The 22,463-nt window shown below is 42.2% G+C and overlaps 1 protein-coding gene across 1 annotated transcript in view; it reads right to left on the bottom strand.

The window, feature by feature from the left end:
• Positions 1-22,463, bottom strand: part of cps1 (carbamoyl-phosphate synthase 1, mitochondrial) — a 250,918-nt gene that overhangs the window by 163,135 nt on the left and 65,320 nt on the right. Inside the window, exons 18-21 of the mRNA XM_060928996.1 lie at positions 12,798-13,008; positions 8,294-8,492; positions 7,217-7,393; positions 6,231-6,349 (exon numbers count right to left, since the gene is read on the bottom strand). Of these exons, the coding sequence (XP_060784979.1) occupies positions 6,231-6,349; positions 7,217-7,393; positions 8,294-8,492; positions 12,798-13,008 (706 nt within the window). The remainder of the gene's footprint in view (positions 1-6,230; positions 6,350-7,216; positions 7,394-8,293; positions 8,493-12,797; positions 13,009-22,463) is intronic.

The following is a 22,463-nucleotide window of genomic DNA, read 5'->3' as shown; positions in this document are numbered from 1 at the left end:
ATTTCTAATCACAGTATCTGTTATCACAGAAATGAGGATGGGTTCCCTTTTGAGTCTGGTCCCTCTCAAGGTCTCTTCCTCATGTCGTCTCAGGGAGTTTTTTTCCTTGCCGCTGTCGTCTCAGGATTACTCATTCGGGATAAATAAATGTATTAGTTCAAATGTTTATAATCTTTATTTTTCTGCAAAAGTGCTTTGTGACAATGTCTATTGTTAAATGCGCTACACAAATTCAATAAACTGAATTGACTTGACCGCTCTTCGCGATAACATTAGTGCAGAGATAAAACGGACAGCAAAACTTTTTTAATAATAAAACACTGTACAACTATAAATGCCACAATAAAATTATAACCTTTAAACTTAGTAGGCTGCCTAAAAATAAATAAATAAATAAATAAATAAGAGCAACTGCACATACAGTTGTGCTCATAAGTTTACATACCCTGGCAGAATCTGTGATTCTTTGACCATTTTTCAGAGAATATGAATGATAACACAAAAACATCTTTTCCACTCATGCTTAGTGGTTGGGTGAAACCATTTATTGTCAGACGACTGTGTTTTCTCTTTTTAAATCATAATGACAACAGAAACTACCCAAATGACCCTGATCAAAAGTTCACATACCCTAGTGATTTTGGCCTGATAACATGCACAGAAGTTGACACAAATGGGTTTGAATGGCTACTAAAGGTAACACCCTCACCTGTGATCTGTTTGCTTGTAATCAGTGTGTGTGCATAAAAGCTGAGTGAGTTTCTGGGATCCAGACAGACTCTTGCATCTTTCATCCAACCACTGACGTTTCTGGATTCTGAGTCATGGGGAAAGCAAAAGAATTGTCAACGGATCTACGGGAAAAGGTAGTTGAACTGTATAAAACAGGAAAGGGATACAAAAAGATATCCAAGGAATTGATAATGGCAGTCAGCAGTGTTCAAACTGTGATTAACAAATGGAAAATCAGAGGCTCTGTTAAAACCAAGCAAATGCCACAAAGTATCTCGTCTACAATACGCCAAACAGCACAGAGCCAAGCCTCAAAACTTCTGGAACAAGGTAATTTGGAGTGATGAGACCAAAATTGAACTTTTTGGCCACAACCATAAACGTTACATTTGGAGAGGTGTCAACAAGGCCTATGATGAAAGGAACACCATTCCTACTGTAAAGCACGGAGGTGGATCGCTGATGTTTTGGGGATGTGTGAGCTACAAAGGCACAGGAAACTTGGTCAAAGTTGAAGGAAAGATGAATGCAGCACGTTATCAGCAAATACTGGAGGCAAATTTGCACTCATCAGCCCGGAAGCTGCGCATGGGACGTACTTGGACGTTCCAACATGACAACGATCCAAAACACAAGGCCAAGTCGACCTGTCATTGGCTACAGCAGAACAAAGTGAAGGTTCTGGAGTGGCCATCTCAGTCTCCTGACCTCAATATCATTGAGCCACTCTGGGGAGATCTCAAGCGCGCAGTTCGTGCAAGACAGCCCAGGAATTTACAGGAACTGGAGGCTTTTTGCCAAGAAGAATGGGCAGCTTTACCATCTGAGAAAATAAAGAGCCTCATCCACAACTACCACAAAAGACTTCAGGCTGTCATTGATGTTAGAGGGGGCAATACACAGTATTAAGAACTGGGGTATGTAAACTTTTGATCAGGGTCATTTGGATGTTTTTTTGTTGTCATTATGATTTAAAAATAGAAAACACAGTTGTTTATCAATAAATGGCTTCACCCAACCACTAACCATGAGTGGGGAAAAAAGTTTGTGTGTTGTCATTCATATTCTCTGAAAAAAGGCCAAGAAAGCAAAAATTCTGCCAGGGTATGTAAACTTATGAGCACAACTGTACTTAAAGTCCTAAGTCCCTACTTCCATATGTACCAGGAACCGTTACTGCAGAGTGTGACATCAGAAATCAATTCAATCCTGAACATGGGTGGAAATTAAATTTTTGGTCTCTGGTAAAAAGAGTTAACTTCTTACTATCATAAACAATGTATACATACTGAATTATTCTATCCACGTTCACTGGATAGGAGCAATCATGCGCTCTGATTGGCTACTCGACTACTAGGCTACCAGCTCATATACCGTGAGTGGAGAAAAACAAAATGGCGGAGCGTGTTGCTGAACCAACTGAGGATGAAAAAAAAATTGACTCGAAAACAAAACCCCAAAAATTGTCAAGTATTTAAAAGAAACAGGAATAGCTAAAAGAATACAGTAAGCCCTCAGTATTCGCGGGGGTTAGGGACCGAACATGGCCGCGAATAAGCCAAAATCGCGAATACTTGTAAACCCCCCCCATAAAACTGCTCACAAATGCTTATTTGGATGTCTAAAACACTCCCTATACCCGCGGCTATGATCCCAAACACTTTAGATACACTTCTGACCAATTTGTAGACAGTTTTTGAAAATATGTATGACAGTATATGACACCCTAGTCCGTATCGTAGGCTTAACTTTAGGCTAATATAGTACCGACAACTGCCTCCATGTCGTAGGCTAACTATGAATGTAAATACCCGGTACTTGTATTTAAAACATTTCACACTCTAATACGATACTAATAATGCAATAGAACTTCCATTACCTTAAATAAAATTCTATTAATCCAAGTGAAAACATCATAAGTGTACAGTAAATAACTATACGAACTAACAACACGTATGTATTCCGTAATGTAGCTACATGTACTACAATGTTTGGGCAATAGATGGCATTACCATAGTTTATGGTTATGTTTTCTTTAAACAAAAGTGTACGTAAACAGTAAAGAAAACTGCTGTGCAGTCTGATGACGATGAATGATGATGACAACGATGAATGATGATGACTGCACAGCAGAGGCGTTACATCTACTCAGGGGCCTCCTCCTCTTCGGGGTCTTCAGGAGGCTTTTAAGGGGTTTTCTTTATGGGGTTGAAGAACATGGTGATGGGAAGCTGCTGTTGGTGTTTCTTTAGGGTGTTGAAGAGCTGCTTATATGGTTCGATGGCAGAATCAATTGTATTGGCACACTTGATGTAGCGATCCATATAAGGGTCCCATGACATCAACATGTCCTTCACCTCCCTCACGTGCCGAAGGATCTGTGACAAGCAGTCCAGAGACAGACCCTCATCCTCTGGCTCGTCTTCATCGCCGTCTTCATCTTCACTGGCTGACTTGGTCAGCTCCTCCAAATCCTGGTCTGTCAGGGGGTCACCGTGGGCATCGATCAGGGTCCCGACTTCTTCCTCAGTGATGTCATCGAAGCCTTCTCCTCCCAAGTGCTGCGCCAAGATGACAGCCCTATTAATGGCCGAGTGCTGAATTTCAGAAGGAGAGAAGCCCTCATTATTGTTGACAACCTCTGGCCACAACTTCTTCCAGCAGGAGTTAAGGGTCTGTTTCTTCATATCCTTAAGGGCTTGACCGATGATGGTGAGGCAGGTGGCGATAGTGAACTTCTTCCAGTAGTCCTTAAGGGTGAAGTCACTGTTAGCATCCATCTCACTAACAAGGTGCTGGAGGGCGTTACGGGTGTAGAGAGCCTTAAAGGCTTGGATCACACCCTGGTCCATCGGCTGAAGGAGTGAAGTTGTGTTGGGAGGGAGGAACTCGATCTTGACACCATCATAGTACAAGTCAGCAGGATGCCCCCCGGCGTTATCAAGGAGAAGAAGAACTTTGAATTCCAAGCCTAGATCGTTCAGGCACTCCTTCACTTGAGGAATGAAACTCTGCATGAACCAATTGGATGTCAACACTTTCGTCACCCATGCCTTCTTGTTGTGCATCCAGTACACAGGCAGAGTGTTTTTATTTTTGTTCTTCAACGCTTGGGGGTTTGCTGACTTGTAGATCAGGCCAGGCTTCAACATGTGACCAGCAGCATTGCCACACATGAGGAGCGTGATCCTGTCTTTCTGCGCCTTAAAGCCAGGGGCACGGGCTTCTTCCTTCATGATGTACGTCCGGGAGGGCATCTTCTTCCAGTACAGCCCAGTTTCATCCATATTGAAAACCTGCTCTGGGCGGTAGCCTCCATCCCTGATGATCTTCCTCCACTTCTCAGGGTATTTTGCAGCCTCCTCGGTGTCTGCGGATGCCTTCTCCCCGTGAAGGACGGCACTTGTCAGTCCGTACCGTTCTTGAAACCGGTAGAACCACCCCTTGCTAGCCAGGAAACCCTTAGATGGTGATGATGATGACGACAATGATGATCCTGCCTCTTCTTCTGTCTCTTCCTCTTCGATGCTCACTTCTTCGGCTCCACCTTCGGGGGCATATTGGCTATAGAGGGTTCGTGCCTTCTCCCGGATAACATTGTTATCTAGGGGGATATTCTTCTTCCGACAGTCGGAGATCCATAAGGCCAAGGCTGACTCCATCCTGACGATGGCCTTATCCCTGACCGTAGACACGACCTTCGCACTGCTTTGGAAGCTGATAGACACGGTCTTCCTGATCTCTTGCTCCTTCTTCATGTAGCGCACGGTACTCTCGTTGATGCCGTAGTGACGAGCCACTGCCGCAAAACTCTTCCCTTCCTTTAGCATATCGAGAAGTCCTACCTTCTCCTGCAGCGTCATTACCTTCTTCTGGCGCTTAGGTTCCTTGGCAGGAGCCTTAGAAGATGCAGAGCATTTAGGAGCCATTGTAGGGCGTAAAAATTATTCAAAAATACCAAGAACGCACAACACGTGAACAAGTCTGAACTACGGGAACCGCGGGACTGTACTGTACAATGCGCTCATTCGTATCAACCAATGAGCAGCAGCCCGCCATTCAAACTTCAGCCAATAGCGAGCGAGCATTCGGCTCCGAGAATGTAGCAGTGCGTAAACGTTCTATATGTTCGCTGCAAATGACTGCGAATCACTGAGATTTCCGCGAATGTATAGGAGATATGTTCTATATACAGTAAAATCCCGCGAATATGTGAATTCGCAAATACTGAACCGCGAATAGGCGGGGTCTACTGTATAGGTGTTTTTTATTTGGTTGGTTGGTTGGTTGGTTGGTTGCCCCCCCTCCCCAATATCTCCTGTTCCACATTCCAACCCAGTCAGTGGTGTTAACACACCTTTAAGTTAGTATGCCACTCGCCAAAAAGCCCTGAAGAAGAAAACTCCAATAAAATACAAAAAAAAAGCAACAAAATATGGAATAAAAGTACTTCATGGTAAGAACGTATCTTTTTATTTTTCAAGAATTATCATCATCACATTTTTCACAAATTGCTACTGTCATTTTGCCGGTTTGTTTACATTCTAAGTGGAAATTATTTTTTCGGATGTTTTGTATTAAGTTTTTATTCATTAAATTTGCAAAAAAAAATACAAATAAAAATGTTCCGTTTCTCAAAATCCAGTGAATGTGGTTAGAATAAAACAGTTACTCCACTCAATCTCGTCGTACATGGCTTATAGCCAACTCAGTGCTGTACGTCTCTTCGGCTAACAGCTCATGTACGACTCATCATGGAATAACTTAATTATATATCTCTGATCTTCTGATATTACATACGGTACAAGAATAATTAGTTATGAGTGATGAGTGATTCTGTTTGAAAAAGACAGTCACAAGCCACTGGAAGTATTCTGAGGTCCGAGTTCAAACATCTTCTGGAGAACTGGAGATCACTGACTCACTGGGGTTGACTGACAGGACGAGAAGGACTACTCCGAGTACTAAAAGTTTCAATTTGACCCAACATCACCATCTAGTGTCAACCATTCTTGGCTTGTTTTGTATCTTCTCATCTCATCTCATCTCATCTCATGATCTCTAGCCGCTTTATCCTGTTCTACAGGGTTGCAGGCAAGCTGGAGCCTATCCCAGCTGACTACGGGCGAAAGGCGGGGTACACCCTGGACAAGTCGCCAGGTCATCACAGGGCTGACACATAGACACAGACAACCATTCACACTCACATTCACACCTACGCTCAATTTAGAGTCACCAGTTAACCTAACCTGCATGTCTTTGGACTGTGGGGGAAACCGGAGCACCCGGAGGAAACCCACGCGGACACGGGGAGAACATGCAAACTCCGCACAGAAAGGCCCTCGCCGGCCACGGGGCTCGAACCCGGACCTTCTTGCTGTGAGGCGACAGCGCTAACCACTACACCACCGTGCCGCCCGTTTTGTATCTTAAATGCAAAAAGTCTATGTGACATGTTTTATAAATTTAGATACACACACAAACAGGCTGATACTCACCTGTTGTATTGATGCAGCTGCTTCTCCAGCTCTGTGATGCACCTCAGTTTGTGCAGAAACCATTTATCGATAGCTGTGAGCTCATGAATCTGCTCCACACTGACTCCATCATGCAGCGCCTGGTGGGAAAAAGTCAACACATGCTGCTTAAACTCTCTGATGAAAACGAGTTAATCAGTGCAGCAGCGATACAAATCACGAGAAGACCGTAGTTGCATTTAGAAAATGGGAATGAGTAACATATTGTGGGGTCGTTGTTAAATGAGGGATAATGCCTCCTGATTACAAGTAGTAAGCTTGCTGTCTCCACTGAATATAAAACGCCGAGACCGATGAGCCGTGACCACTTGGGCACCTGGCGAATCGGAAGGCAGCCCTTGCTCAACTGGAGAGACACCGCATGAAATTATTCCACAAGGCCAACCTTGAGAGTTATTGCTACGTATGTCCTGGCTTGCTGCAATTTGGGCCATTTGTTCTTAATTACAAATAATTGTATCCAGAATTCATGAAATATTTGCTTTCACAACAGCAACTCGTTATATAAGATTATTTTCAAGGTTACTCTAAAAAAAAAAAAAAACCCGGCTACCAAGTTGGGAAAATAATTATTCGTAATTACTGTATGTTAGAAGTAATGAAGTGTATCTGCGGAACAGCAAAAGAAATCTAGGCTAACAGATGTCACACTTTTAACAGGTGTATAGACAATATTACTGACGGCAGCTTCTTCCCACTCACAGCCTGACCTCGAAAACATATTCACAGAAGGTGCTAGAAAAGATTCATAAATAAATAAACAAATAACAGGTACAAATAAGCAGTTTAGAAATGCTACCTGTGGCATTTTGTTATCATTAATGTTCTCATTATGTGTACTGTGAGTATAAGAGCATATGCTGGTCCGCCTACACTAGTCAAACCAGAATAAACCTGAAAATAAATGTGTGAGGGTTACTGAGTGGCATCCAAGTCCTGAGTGCTACCTTAGCCAGTGAGAAAATACGAGTGCTGGAGGGAACGGCAAGCTCCTGGTGAAGGTCATGCTGCTCGGTCCAGGGTCTCTTTAAGGGCAGGTGCGGCACAAAGCCGTCCACAGAGGGGTGGCACATCCGCAACGCCTTCTGGATGCTTTCTTCAAAGGTACGGCCCACTGCCATGACCTGAGAGGAAAGGAGAAAGTGATGTGAGAGAAGAGAAGAGAATTTTGGAAAATATTGGATAAATTAATTACGTAATTCATCACTGTTAGTAAATGATCTATAACTGCAGTCAGTCTGATCTGATGTCAAAGTGAAGAGTTTGGAGTCAGAGCAGGAAGTTGGTGAAGAATGAAGTTCGTGTAGAAGGAAGCTGGTGTAAAAGGAGGTTGGCGAAGAACAAATATGGTGTAGAAGGCAGTTGGTGTAGAGCAAAGATGGTGCAGAAGGAAGAGGTTGGTGTACAAGGAGGTTGGTGTAGAAGGTAGTTGGTGAAGAACAAAGATGGTGTAGAAGGCGTAGAACAAAAACGGTGTAGAAGGAAGAGGTTGGTGTAGAACAAAGATGGTGTAGAAAGAGGTTGGTGAAGAACGAAGATGGTGTAGAAGGCAGTTGGTAAAGAACAAAAATGATGTAGAAGGAAGAGGTTGGTGTAGAAGGCAGTTGGTGTAAAAGGAGGTTGGTGAAGAACAAAGATAGTGTAGAAGGCAGTTGATGAAGAACAAAGATGGTGCAGAAGGAAGAGGTTGGTGTAGAAGGCAGTTGGTGAAGAACAAAGATGGTGTAGAAGGCAGACGTTGGTGTAGAAGGCAGTTGGTATAAAAGGAGGTTGGTGAAGAACAAAGATGGTGTAAAAAGAGTTTGGTGAAATGGAGTTGGTGTAGAAGGTGGTTGGTGTAAAAGATGGTTGGTTTAAAACAGCACCTCCTGGAATTATTCACACATCTCAGGAACCCAACAGTGTGAGGGTAGCTGGGATCTGACTTCCCAACCATCTGCTCACTGGAACAGAATTTCAGCAGGCACTGTGTGTGTGGGTGTGTGTGTGTCTGGAGACATGTTTCTGTCCTGCCTGCCTCTCACCTCTCCTACGCTCTTCATGGCACTGCCAATCTCCCGTGACATGCCCTGGAAGCGATCCAGGTCCCAGCGAGGGATCTTTGTCACAATGTAGTCCAGACTGGGCTCGAAGCAGGCCGTGGTCTTCCCTGACACTGCGTTCTTAATCTCGGGCAGAGGAATGCCCAGGGCCAGCTTCGCTGCTACAAATGCCAACGGGTACCTGTGGCAAGACACCGAGGCAGCAGTGTTCACTTTCTGTCTATTTACATGTATTTAGACATCCTCATGAAGCCGCTTTACTGTTAGATCACTGTTGGATCACAGAGCTGTGCAATAACAGCTACAATTATTTAGGAACAAAAAAGGTTTGACAAAAGAAAGTGAAAATAGCCATTTCTTTCACATGGGAGCATGCTGATAAAGAAAATTAATCAGCAACATGATGGAGTGAAGTTGAGAAATGTCCACTAACAGCACATCCTGAAATGTTTTACTCCTCTTATACCACAGCAACTTCACATTTCAACAGTCACGTTTTATTTATTTATGAAAAAACACACTGCACTTTTTATCCATTTATAGTTATAATGAATGTCCCTTTATCATAGAGGTCCAGTTCTTTGCTTTATAGCAGCCATAAAAAAAATAAAAAATAAATAAATTAGCAGTCTAGCTAAGTTGACCCAAGACTCTATTATGTTTAACGAAGAGTGGAAGCCAAAAACTGTGCTCGAAAATAATCCTAATTTATTGTACCGTCTCATAAGATCATTGAAACCTCTCTTTAGAGTTGTGAGGCTCAAAGACAAACTCTCTCTCTTTCTCTAAGCAAAAAAAAAAACTGTTTCATTCCATACAATTTTTTTATTCTCTTCAAAGCAGTCAATTTCCAAATCCCTTTCTAAATATACGGATTGGTTTCACACTGAACAGCCTGAGTGGTGGGTGGGTGTTTTCAATGTCTGGCATCCAATGTGTTTAACATTTGGCAGGAGTCATTTCTCAATATTTCTGTGACAACAAATACAAAGACTGCATGTTAATCGCTCACTTTTCCAACTTTCGGAAAGTTTCACTGATGACATTTTCTCTCCTTTTTCTCTCTGATCCACAACTCGGTAATACCTACAACTATTTATTTCACAAACAGAAGCCTGAGAAATGAAATGCAAGCACTTTAAAAGACTTGAAGAGCGCTTTTTTTTTTTAAATCATAGCCACATACAAGAAGCCACGATAGCACTTACGTTTACAGCACAATACATACAGTTGTGCTCACAAGTTTACATACCCTGGCAGAATTTTTGCTTTCTTGGCCTTTTTTCAAATAATATGAATGACAACACACAAACTTTTTTCCCCACTCATGGTTAGTGGTTGGGTGAAGCCATCAAAAGTTTACATACCCCAGTTCTTAATACTGTGTATTGCCCCCTCTAACATCAATGACAGCCTGAAGTCTTTTGTGGTAGTTGTGGATGAGGCTCTTTATTTTCTCAGATGGTAAAGCTGCCCATTCTTCTTGGCAAAAAGCCTCCAGTTCCTGTAAATTCCTGGGCTGTCTTGCACGAACTGCCCACTTGAGATCTTCCCAGAGTGGCTCAATGATATTGAGGTCAGGAGACTGAGATTGCCACTCCAGAACCTTCACCTTGTTCTGCTGTAGCCAATGACAGGTCAACTTGGCCTTGTGTTTTGGATTGTTGTCATGTTGGAACGTCCAAGTACGTCCCATGCGCAGCTTCCGGGCTGATGAGTGCAAATTTGCCTCCAGTATTTGCTGATAACGTGCTGCATTCATCTTTCCTTCAACTTTGACCAAGTTTCCTGTGCCTTTGTAGCTCACACATCCCCAAAACATCAGCGATCCACCTCCGTGCTTTACAGTAGGAATGGTGTTCCTTTCATCATAGGCCTTGTTGACACCTCTCCAAATGTAACGTTTATGGTTGTGGCCAAAAAGTTCAATTTTGGTCTCATCACTCCAAATGACCTTGTTCCAGAAGTTTTGAGGCTTGGCTCTGTGCTGTTTGGCGTATTGTAGACGAGATACTTTGTGGCATTTGCTTGGTTTTAACAGAGCCTCTGATTTTCCATTTGTTAATCACAGTTTGAACACTGCTGACTGCCATTATCAATTCCTTGGATATCTTTTTGTATCCCTTTCCTGTTTTATACAGTTCAACTATCTTTTCCCGTAGATCCGTTGACAATTCTTTTGCTTTCCCCATGACTCAGAATCCAGAAACATCAGTGGTTGGATGAAAGATGCAAGAGTCTGTCTGGATCCCAGAAACTCACTCAGCTTTTATGCACACACACTGATTACAAGCAAACAGATCACAGGTGAGGATGTTACCTTTAGTAGCCATTCAAAACCCATTTGTGTCAACTTCTGTGCATGTTATCAGGCCAAAATCACTAGGGTATGTGAACTTTTGATGAGGGTCATTTGGGTAGTTTCTGTTGTCATTATGATTTAAAAAGAGAAAACACAGTCGTTTGACAATAAATGGTTTCTCCCAACCACTAAGCATGAGTAGAAAAGATGTTTTTGTGTTATCATTCATATTCTCTGAAAAATGGTCAAAGAATCATAGATTCTGCCAGGGTATGTAAACTTATGAGCACAACTGTACTTAGTATGCATTGTGGCTGGCTTGAGAGGAGACCAACAAGAGAAGATCTGTGTGTACCCATCATATCAGATGAGCTTGAAAAAGAAATCTCCTTTGTTCGTGCCATGATCCACTTCCACAAACATGTGTTGTGAAGATCAGACTTTGATAGATCCCTGTTCTTGAAATAAAACAGGGTGCCCACTCACACCTGATTGTCATCCCATTGATTTGAAAAGACCTGACTCTCATTTCACCTTCGAATTAACTGCTAATCCTAGAGGTTCACATACTTTTGCCACTCACAGATATGTAATATTGGATCATTTTCCTCAATAAATAAATGGCCAAGTATAATATTTTTGTCTCATTTGTTTAACTGGGTTCTCTTTATCTACTTTTAGGGCTTGTGTGAAAATCTGATGTTTTGTGAGGGATTTACACAGAAATATAGAAAATTCTAAAGGGTTCACAAACTTTCAAGCACCACTGTATATTCGTAAAAATTGGAGTAAAGTATAATAGCCTATTAACTAAAATATTCCTTTTGTTAAAAATGAAAAAGTTCATAACAAATAGACATTTTCTTCATAAACATTCATACTGCCTCCATTTGCTTCGCTTTTCTTTATCTTTTAGCAGTCTGTGAAAAGAGAGCTCTGATTGATTTCTTCTTAAATCTATTTGTACACAATCGCATCGCAGCTCTTTCACATTTTAGGTCTGTTTTGTGTTTTTGCAGCATTAGAGCTGTTACTTCCTTCTTAAGTCTGCATTTTCTATCCCTGTTTTTAGTTTTGAGTCTCTGACACTTCTACTTAGGAAAAATCTGGCAACATCAATATCGTGAGCTACACAGAGGTACAACATTTTTTTTAGATTAAAAGAGCAGTGTACGTGTTTTATTAGATGTGTACAATCAGAAGACATGGTCTGATTTTAATTATATTTCATTAGAATTTTGTACTGTTATTAACATTCTGATTTGTAAATTTATGATTTATTTATTATTGTACCGCTAGACTGCCAGTGCTAGGATAAGCTATGCTATTGTCGTCGGCTGTCCATCACTAGCGATGATGACTGCTTCATTAGGATGCACAGAAACACATATGGGCCACGAGGCCCGCACCAGGGCGACAGAACCATCCCCAGCAGTGGCACAAGTGGCCTGCCTGAGCTGCCATGGAACGTCTGGCTCCGTGACCTCCCACACACTAATCTCCTCTCCTAACAAAGCACCTTGCACAGTAAGGTAAGATAAAGGATGTCATGTCCCCATCGTGTTGTCTCTCTGGACCTCCAGACCTGATGCCAAGTGGTACACAAAAGTGCCACAGACCTGATGAGTAAGGAAATTGCCCCGCAGTGACAACTGACTTGCTGAGTGATGCCATCCATTGGCCATTTGAGTGGCTCTTCTGCATGTGATCTGGTGGTGTGCCATTGACTCTGTTGGGTTCATCTGTCACAATGCACCAAAAAGCGCCCTGCTACCAGCGCCTTACTGGTGACCTACTATTTAACCCATAGCTGGAACCCAGGCAGGAGCTACCACTCCGGGTCAGGGAGGACCTGGAAGCAATGTTGATTAAGGAGTAACTCCACTTTCCCCAATACTCAAGTCCTCCCAGACCTGAGACTCACCACCGGTTGCAGTTTAAAGTCATACCCAGGACTAAGAATAGAATAGAATAGAATCTATGCTACAATTAAGCACTAAATTAATGAACTGAACTGAAACTGACACCCCCCCTCCACACACACACACACACACACACAAAAACCTCAACTGAAGCATGCGTATTCAATTCTGAACACACAAAACTGTGTAAATACTGACCTAACTTTTGGATTTAAATTCTCGACCCATCATTATAAAACTCATTAGCTCAAACCTCCATTACCCTGTAGCTTTAGATGCCAGCGCTGAGCTTCTGGACAGCCGGGCATTCACCTCGATGATGCAGTACTCCAGAGATGATGGGTGCAGTGCATACTGGATGTTGCACTCTCCCACAATCCCGAGGTGGCGCACCACTTTAATGGCCGTCTCCCGCAGCATGTGGTACTCCTCGTTGGACAGAGTCTGGCTGGGTGCCACCACAATGGAGTCCCCTTAGACAGGAAAAGAGAACAGGAGGACTGATCTGATCGTCCCTGCAGTCCTGATATGAAATGTTCTGCATTTTATGGGTAAGTGCTTTTCAAATATTTCATTTTTTTGCTTATGGGTGTTTAATTTCTTATTTTTGCTTTTCACATGTGCCTCATTACACCTTTTTCACCAAAGTCAAAGCAGTCATAAAGAATACGCGCACACACAAGCTACACACCACTTTCAGCTCGTTAATATAAGCGCTTGTATTCTATGAGCTTAAAGGAAAATCAGTGCATCCACCACTATGTTGTTCAAATTGCATTCGTTTCAAATGAAGCTCAGACTGCCTTTAAAACAAACTCCTGCCTCGTTCAGTTATCCAGTTACTAGAGCTTTTGCTCTACAGTCCTGATCTTAATCGCTCTCTAAAGTTTAGAAAATATGCCAATAGGTCTCTCCTAATGAACAAGTCATTATATCCCAGCGGTTAAAGCTGAACACTTGTAATTGACTTTATAGGCAGCTTTTGTTTGTTTAATCGCTACAATAATTGGGAACATTTACTTCTCTTATTTACTTCACATTAACAAACCATGAACTTTAATGTTAAAATAAAGTACCATGAGGAGTTAGCAGTAATGTTACTGATGTTTGTTTGACTTTTTAATGAAACACACTTGCTATTGGCTATTGGCTCATGTATGACTTGAGTTTGTGTAATAACTGAATATACATTCATCTCATCTCATCTCATTATCTGTAGCCGCTTTATCCTTCTACAGGGTCGCAGGCAAGCTGGAGCCTATCCCAGCTGACTACGGGCGAAAGGCGGGGTACACCCTGGACAAGTCGCCAGGTCATCACAGGGCTGACACATAGACACAGACAACCATTCACACTCACATTCACACCTACGCTCAATTTAGAGTCACCAGTTAACCTAACCTGCATGTCTTTGGACTGTGGGGGAAACCGGAGCACCCTGAGGAAACCCACGCGGACACGGGGAGAACATGCAAACTCCACACAGAAAGGCCCTCGCCGGCCCTGGGGCTCGAACCCAGGACCTTCTTGCTGTGAGGCGACAGCGCTAACCACTACACCACCGTGCCGCCAAATATACATTCATTCAACCCAAAATTTAACAACAGCATGTCCCTAAACATTGATAACAGAGATGCAACGATACCACTGCTTCTTTTCCGATACCCGTACTGAAACCTTGACTGCCATCAGCTGATACAGAAAATCATCTAATATTGCTTTCTTAAAAAAAAAAAAACTAGAGCGGAGGCTACAATTATCGATAGTCCATAATTATCGACACCTTTTCAGGTTTACCAATAAAAAACAATTTTACAAAGGTGAATTTCAGTTACAATAGTTATTATTGGTTAATCAATCAACCAGAAGCCCCCCCCCCCCCCCCAACGCCCCTTTGATCTTGTCATCTGATGACACAGCTTGTTAACTGAGATGGAATTTTTTTTTTTAGCACGATCAGCAATTTGAGGAAAACCCAGACGTTATCATCGCAGGTAAGCATGGTGGAAAGATCATGGACGGGGCTCCCTCATGCCTGTGTTACCTTCTGGCTCTCTCCTTTTAGTTATGCTGTCATAGTTAGTTGCCGGAGTCCCTGCTTGTATTCGGTGCAATATGTATACTGTTCCTACTTATTCAAGTGACATTGGTCATACCTAACCACCTGTGTTTTCTTTCCCTCCCCCCCACCCCAAATCTGTCCCTCTGAGTTACATGGAGTCAACAGGAAATCTTTTGGTGGAGACGGTGGGGACCTCGACTGGCTATCGTAGCCTGCAGGGAATCGGCTGTCAGACATTCTGTCGCATGTCCCAGACCCGGTGAAATGTAACTGAATTGTCTTGGCCAGCCCTAAGGGTCCCATCTGCATCTCATCATTGCTGAGGAGTGTGCTCCCATCACCCAATCAAGCATCCAGCCAGAGCAGAGTCATGATATATTTTACCATATTAACATGCCATTGTATGTTATGCCTGATGTAAAGACTCTCGTCTCTGCGAGCCTACCACACAGATTTAATACTTGTCATTTTTAGGGCATACCTAACAACGTGTTTTCTTTCTCTCTCTCTCTCTCCCCCCCCCCCCCCCCCCCCCATCTGTCCCTCTGAGTTACATGTTGATCCTGGGATTGAGATGCTGGCCTCTTCTGCCCCTCGGACCTGCTTGATCCATCCTGGTGCCCTGTGTCTGGTCGGAGTTTTATCGCCCCACTCCTGTGAAGGACGGCCGCATGAGGACAGTTGAGGGTTATACCTGTTAAAACTGTTAATATTATAGTCAGGCTGTCTGTTGTTGCCCAAATGAGGATGGGTTCCCTTTTGAGTCTGGTTCCTCTCGAGGTTTCTTCCTCATGTCGTCTGAGGGAGTTTTTCCTTGCCACCGTCGCCACAGGCTTGCTCATTGGGGATCGATTAGGGATAAAATTAGCTCATGTTTTAAGTCGTTCAAATTCTGTAAAGCTGCTTTGCGACAATGTTTATTGTTAAAAGCGCTGTACAAATAAATTTGATTTGATTTGATGTTTATACTTATAAAATTCACAGATATTTTATGATATCCTCGTCGAAACCTACCTTGTTTCTTACGCTTTCATTTGACAGTCGCCATTTTGTATCTAAGCGCGCGTTTGAGAAGTCACGTGAGGTGTCAATAATAGTGACCACTTTCATCGGTGTCCACCATTATTGACACCCTGTGGAATTAAGTGATATTTACAACTGTTACGGATCAATCTTCATGTAGCATTGTTGAAGTAGATGAAGTACTTTAAAAAATAAAAGTGCTGTGATTTATATTTTTTTTTTCTGATTCATAACAGAATGCTTATAGAGTATTTGGAATCCTGTTGCAATAAATAGAATTAGACCAGAATTAAATTCCTAGTATATAAAAATTTACATGGTTTACATATTCAGATTTTTCCATTCCATTCAGAAACTAGAAAAGCACTCGGAGAGCGCAGACCTCCGCCAAGTATCCTTTAAAAAAAATCCGGGATCCAGAAGGTGATCCGGATCACCGCCAAAATTAAATGGATTGTTACTTGTGCCCAGTCACACCTCTGGAAAAAATTTCAGAGCAATCCGTTCATTACTTTTTCCGTAATGTTGCTAACAGACAAACCAACAAACAAACAAACACTACCGAAAACATAACCTCCTTGGTGGAGGTAATAATAATAACTAGAATGCATTTCCGGAGAAAATGCGAAAGTGTGCTTGCTTAGGTGCGCCGCCATGGCGACCCGGCAAGAGAGGTGACCGCACGCCCACACGACAAGTTTTGTGTCAACACGTGAAAGTTTGGCCAAGACACAAGGCGGATTCTCATACGGAGATGACAGGCTGGCAAGGTTCTTTACAGGGACATCCCAGAGCATCACTAACATGAAAATGTACAGTAGATGTAATTCTAAATCCGTAAAGAGATATGACCCAAAACACGTTTTTGCTCATTGTGGCGCCCCCTAGTGGCCAAATGACACCAAATTTCATGAGGGTACATGAACTGGTGCCGAACGTCATCTCAACAAATATGGTCTTGATACGTCGAAGCACTTCTGAGATATGAGCCAAAATACATTTTTGCTAATTGTGACGCCCCCTAGTGGCCAAATGACACCATATTTGATGAGGGTAGTTTGGATGGTGTCCAAAGTCATGCCACTAAATATGGTCTTGATACGTCAAAGTGTTTCCGTGATATGAGCTCACTTCCTTTTTGGTGGCTTCGCCATCGATTTTGATTGGCTGCCACGGGCGAACACTTAGACGTATGAGAGCGAAACAAATATCATTCATTAGGCATGGACTGGAGATCATGTGTGCCAAGTTTCGTGATGATCGGAAAAAACATGTGGCCAGGGTCACTCTACCTTCACTTTGGACAAAATTCAAAATGGCAAAAAATCTAATGAGGCGGAGAATGACGTCATAGGGTGCGTGGGAATCGTCTAGCTCCAAGGATTCCAACGGCACCAGACTTATGAAAATCGGACATACGGATCAAAAGTTACGTGCATGAACGCATGTAAGACTGTGATCAGTTGGTGGCGCTAAAGCGTGAGACATACCAACATGAAACTTGATGAAATCAATCAGGGTCCACTCCTCTATCAGTGCACCAAGTTTCATGACTTTAAACCTTACGGTTTGGCCTACAGACAGAAAAATCTGTTTTTTGCATCGCGCGCCCATTCGTTTCAATGGGGAAAAAATTAATCCTTTAAAAAAATCCGGGATCCAGAAGGTGATCTGGATCACCGTCAAAATTTAATGGATTGTTACTTGTGCCCAGTCACACCTCTGGAAAAAATTTCAGAGCAATCCGTTCATTACTTTTTCCGTAATGTTGCTAACAGACAAACCAACAAACAAGCAAACAAACCAACGCTACCGAAAACATAACCTCTTTGGCGGAGGTAAATATTTTTTGCAGTTTGTTGTAAACATCTACCACATATTACAATATCAGACATTTTATATTTTTAGATGTAGAAATATAAAGTTGGGCGGCACGGTGGTGTAGTGGTTAGCGCTGTCGCCTCACAGCAAGAAGGTCCGGGTTCGAGCCCCGTGGCCGGCGAGGGCCTTTCTGTGCGGAGTTTGCATGTTGTCCGCGTGGGTTTCCTCCGGGTGCTCCGGTTTCCCCCACAGTCCAAAGACATGCAGGTTAGGTTAACTGGTGACTCTAAATTGAGCGTAGGTGTGAATGTGAGTGTGAATGGTTGTCTGTGTCTATGTGTCAGCCCTGTGATGACCTGGCGACTTGTCCAGGGTGTACCCTGCCTTTTGCCCGTAGTCAGCTGGGATAGGATCCAGCTTGCCTGCGACCCTGTAGAACAGGATAAAGCGGCTACAGATAATGAGATGAGAAATATAAAGTTTTGGTTCGAGGACTGACATGCGACCTTTGACCTGGGTGTTCATGTGGTTAGAATGTCAATTGCCTGTGACATTTATCGGTAAACTACAAAACTAGAAATTAATGCAAACAACAATGAATGATTAACAAAATGTGATCTATGAAAATCCTTATAAAGTGAAACAAAAAGATTTTCTGACACAGGTTAAACATCATCAGTTCTTTTGTCGACAAACATTAGAATGACTTCCTCATTTCCATCGATATATTTATATAAAAGATATTTTGTACTAAATATAAGTCTATGTGAAGCAAATTTTAAATAAAAACTGTTTTGTTAACTAAATAACACATACGGATTATTTTTATCAATAATCATCTGGGTGTCAATAATTGTGGAACGGTGTCGATAACTGTGGACAAAGGTGTTGATAATTGTAGAACGGTGTCACGTGATCTGATACGCTAAGTAATCGGGAATCAACTCTTTTTTTTTTTCCAGTGGAAGTGTGAGTAATTATTTATGCACAATTTATGTATTGAAAGTCTTTTCTACTTTTGTAACGGCCAAAAGATTGTTTAGGTGTCAATAATTGTAGCCGTTGCTCGACTAAGATTTCCAAGAATTTTTTTTTTTTTTAACTGAAGCTCTTCATGGTTAAACTCTTTCACACATCGTAAATATAATAAAGTGTAAAGCATAAATATAATAAAACAAATTCAAACAAAGGGGGGAAAAACAGTCAAGTCTCTCTTTTTTTATCCCAGGTATCAGATCAGTGCCATGTGTTTTTTTTTTCAATTTGAAATACACTTTGGTTTTGCAATTCAGAATCATGCAAAAGAAAAGTGTAGTGTGTTTAAGAATCCATGATTTTTTTTTCCCCATCTGTAATTAAACGTGTGATCGGTGAGTGTTATCGCGTCATAAAAGATAAGAGCCAATCACAATGCAACATGCAAATTTTACGCGGGGGTGTTGATACACGTTTGGAGATGTTTCAAGATTCAAGATTGCTTTATTGTCATTGTGTAAGATCCACGGCGAAATTCAGTGTACTACCTTACAAAAATGGTCCTCCGATATATACATAAAAGGTTCAAGAGTTACAAACATGAAAGATGAACAAATGCACAGACATTCACATAACACATGTTTGAGGAAAGCGAAACTGAGCACTTGTGAAGGGGTATTACACTTGGTAATAGAGAAATAGATGAGACCGTCAGTGACGGTGTAGCTCACTCCAGCCCCATCTTAGCCTAGTAAACTAGACCCACCCGCCTAGCGGCCAAAAATATTTTTGCCTAGCGAGTGGGTCTAGCCTCGCACCATATAAACAAAAACACCCCGGGCATCAAATCGTGCCCGCCAATCACAACGCAAGGTTTTTGTTTGGATTCTTTGGGCGGGCTTTTGCAGGAGTGACGACAAAGCTGCACGACGCTGGAGAAAGCACAACAGGAAAGATGGCTACGGCTAGTGAACAGCACTCGTTTGACTCCGCTTTGGAATCAGTTTTAGAAGAATTAGACTTGGAGTTTTGGTTGAAACATGAGCAGGAAGAGGCTCTCCGCTCATTCCTTTTCAAGAAGGACGTTTTCGCTGTTTTGCCGACCGGCTATGGCAAAAGTCTGATCTACCAGCTGGCTCCGCTCGTAGCCAAAAGGATGGGGCTAGTTTGTGCAGTACGAAGAATTAATAAACAGCTTTGAAACATTACTTTTTGATTGTTTCTTATTTTCCCGTTATTTTAAATTTAAGGGAAATTATTTCACCAAACACCACTAAATAAAAACTCTCAAAAACAGTTTAAGCAAACCCTTGAAAAACACTTGAAAAAAATAAGAGTGTATGTTAAGTATGTGGTACAGACTCCAAACTTGTGGTCATTATCTCCAAACTTCTTAATATCTAGAACCTGTTTATTAATTAATACGCATTTTGAAAAATTATTTATTTCAAGGCCTCCCCCACTGCTTTCTGTCGCTCTGACTACGTCACAGTCACTCAGTGCGTTTACATGCACATAGAGAGAATCGAATTTCTGCCGTTGCTCGACTGAAATCGAAGTTCAGAATGCCATGTATACACCTTAATTCGGCTGAAATCGAACCGAACTTGATTTCTCGTAATCGAGCTACACGACCTAGATTATGCGATTGTAGCCGAGTTACTTAGTGCATGTAAACCCTATCGAGCTACGTAGTCGAGCTACTTACTTCAGCACTGCCCCTTCCGGAAGTGATGAGTGACGAGACCACAAGCGGGAAACACGACAGCCTCGGTCGGCATGACAACGGCATGAATCTTTTCTTTTTGTGGCATTGTTTGCACTGTTAAAATTTAGCTCACTTACTGTATCACCAAATACATCTGTACAGCTGTTGCATAGCTGTGAATTGTGTACATAAACAATATATATATGTCCAACATCTAAAGAATATTAAGACATAAGTTAAATTGTAAGCAAAAAAAAAAAATTTTGTAAGCAAAAAATGGACTTTAGAAAAATATACAATTGTGCAAAATAAGTTGTCTTACAAAACAGTGGTCTGCACAGGACAGTTTGTAGCCATACAGTCTGTTAGAGCAAGCCTAACAGCTTGAGCATGGAACTTGTGAACACAGAACTGCCAGTGTTGCCAGATTGGGCGGTTTTAAGTGCATTTTGGTGGATTTGAACATGTTTTGAGCTGGAAAACATCAGCAGTATCTGGCAACACTGCCGATAACTTTGTTTATACTCTTGAACAGCTCTTCTTCATGATGACAACCGGAAGTGTACCAACACGATGTGGCGTGTAGCGCCACCTGTGGTTCGGGTGCACAATGCACCTCACACAATAGCTCGATTTCATCATGTGCATGTAGGATTGGATTTCTCTGGCACCTCTGCTGGGACCTTCAGCTCGATTACCGACAGCAGCTCGATTTGGATGTGCATGTAAACGTAGTCACTGTTGCGCTGATTGGTCAGAGCGTTGGCCTATACGCACAGAGACAGTTTGAAAGACAGCAGGTTGTCCCTACCCGCCCCCGTCGGAAATGTCTACGGATCGAGGCCAGACTAAATATTCACATTTAGTCTGTCTTGCCAGGCTAGCCCCATCTAGTCCAGAAGGAACAATCTAAAGTGAGCCACCTTGCAGAATAAATGTTGCACTATATCCACCCTAGGAATACCGACCTATTTGCCAGAAAGAATCCAAAATGGCGAGGAATTGACCAAGAAGAAGAGATTTTTGTTGAACTGCTCATTAAGGCTTAATTAGTCCATAACTTCATTAATTGTAATGAAACAAATCTGGGTAGAAGGTCTATGCACCCTAGGCACCCCTACCTTCATGCCAGAAGGAATCAAAATCGGAGAAGAATTGAGGGAGAAGAAGTGATTTGTGTGGAAACTGCTCATTAGGGCTTAATTACTCCATATCTTCATTATTAATTGCAATTATGCAAATCTGGGTAGAAGCTATATGCACCCCAGGCAGACCCACCATCCTGCCAAAAAGATTCAAAATCTGTGAAGAATTGCGAGAAGAAGAAGCGATTTTTGTGAAATGTGGACGATGCTGGATGGACGATGGACGACACATGAGGGCATAAACTCATCACCTGTTGGTCGAATGAGCTAATAAATATAAATCTTGCACAAAATGTGAGAAGATTGATATGTTATGGATTGTAGTGTATGTGTGAGAGAGAGAGAGACTTTAGCACAGAGTTCAGTGTGGTGTTACAGTGGTGCTTGAAAGTTTGTGAACCCTTTAGAATTTTCTATATTTCTGCATAAATATGACCTAAAACATCATCAGATTGTCACACAAGTCCTAAAAGTAGGTAAAGAGAACCCAGTTAAACAAATGAGACAAATATATTATACTTGGTCATTTATTTATTGAGGAAAATGATCCAATATTACATATCTATCAAAGTCTGATCTTCACAACACATGTTTGTGGAAGTGTATAATAGTACGAACAAAGGAGATTTCTGAGGACCTCAGAAACAGCATTGTTGATGCTCATCAGGCTGGAAAAGGTTACAAAACAATCTCTAAAGAGTTTGGACTCCACCCATCCACAGTCAGACAGATTGTGTACAAATGCAGGAAATTTAAGACCATTGTTACCCTCCCCAGGAGTGGTCAACCAACAAAGATCACTCCAAGAGCAAGGCGTGTAATAGTCGGCGAGGTCACAAAGGACCCCAGGGTAACTTCTAAGCAACTGAAGGCCTCTCTCACGTTGGTTAATATTAATGTTCATGAGTCCACCATCAGGAGAACACTGAACAACAATGGTGTGCATGGCAGGCTTGCAAGGAGAAAGCCACTGCTCTCCAAAAAGAACATTGCTGCTCATCTGCAGTTTGCTAAATATCACGTGGACAAGCCAGACAGCTATTGGAAAAATGTTTTATGAAGGATGAGACCAAAATAGAACATTTTGGTTGAAATGAGAAGCCTCATGTTTGGAGAAAGGAAAACACTGCATTCCAGCATAAGAACCATATCCCATCTGTGAAACATGGTGGTGGTAGTATCATGATTTGGGCC

This window comes from Neoarius graeffei, chromosome 9 (assembly GCF_027579695.1).
Source record: "Neoarius graeffei isolate fNeoGra1 chromosome 9, fNeoGra1.pri, whole genome shotgun sequence".
In the NCBI taxonomy this organism is placed as follows: Eukaryota; Metazoa; Chordata; class Actinopteri; order Siluriformes; family Ariidae; genus Neoarius; species Neoarius graeffei.
Note: the sequence above shows the minus strand (reverse complement) of the source record. Positions and strands in the feature narration are given on the sequence as shown.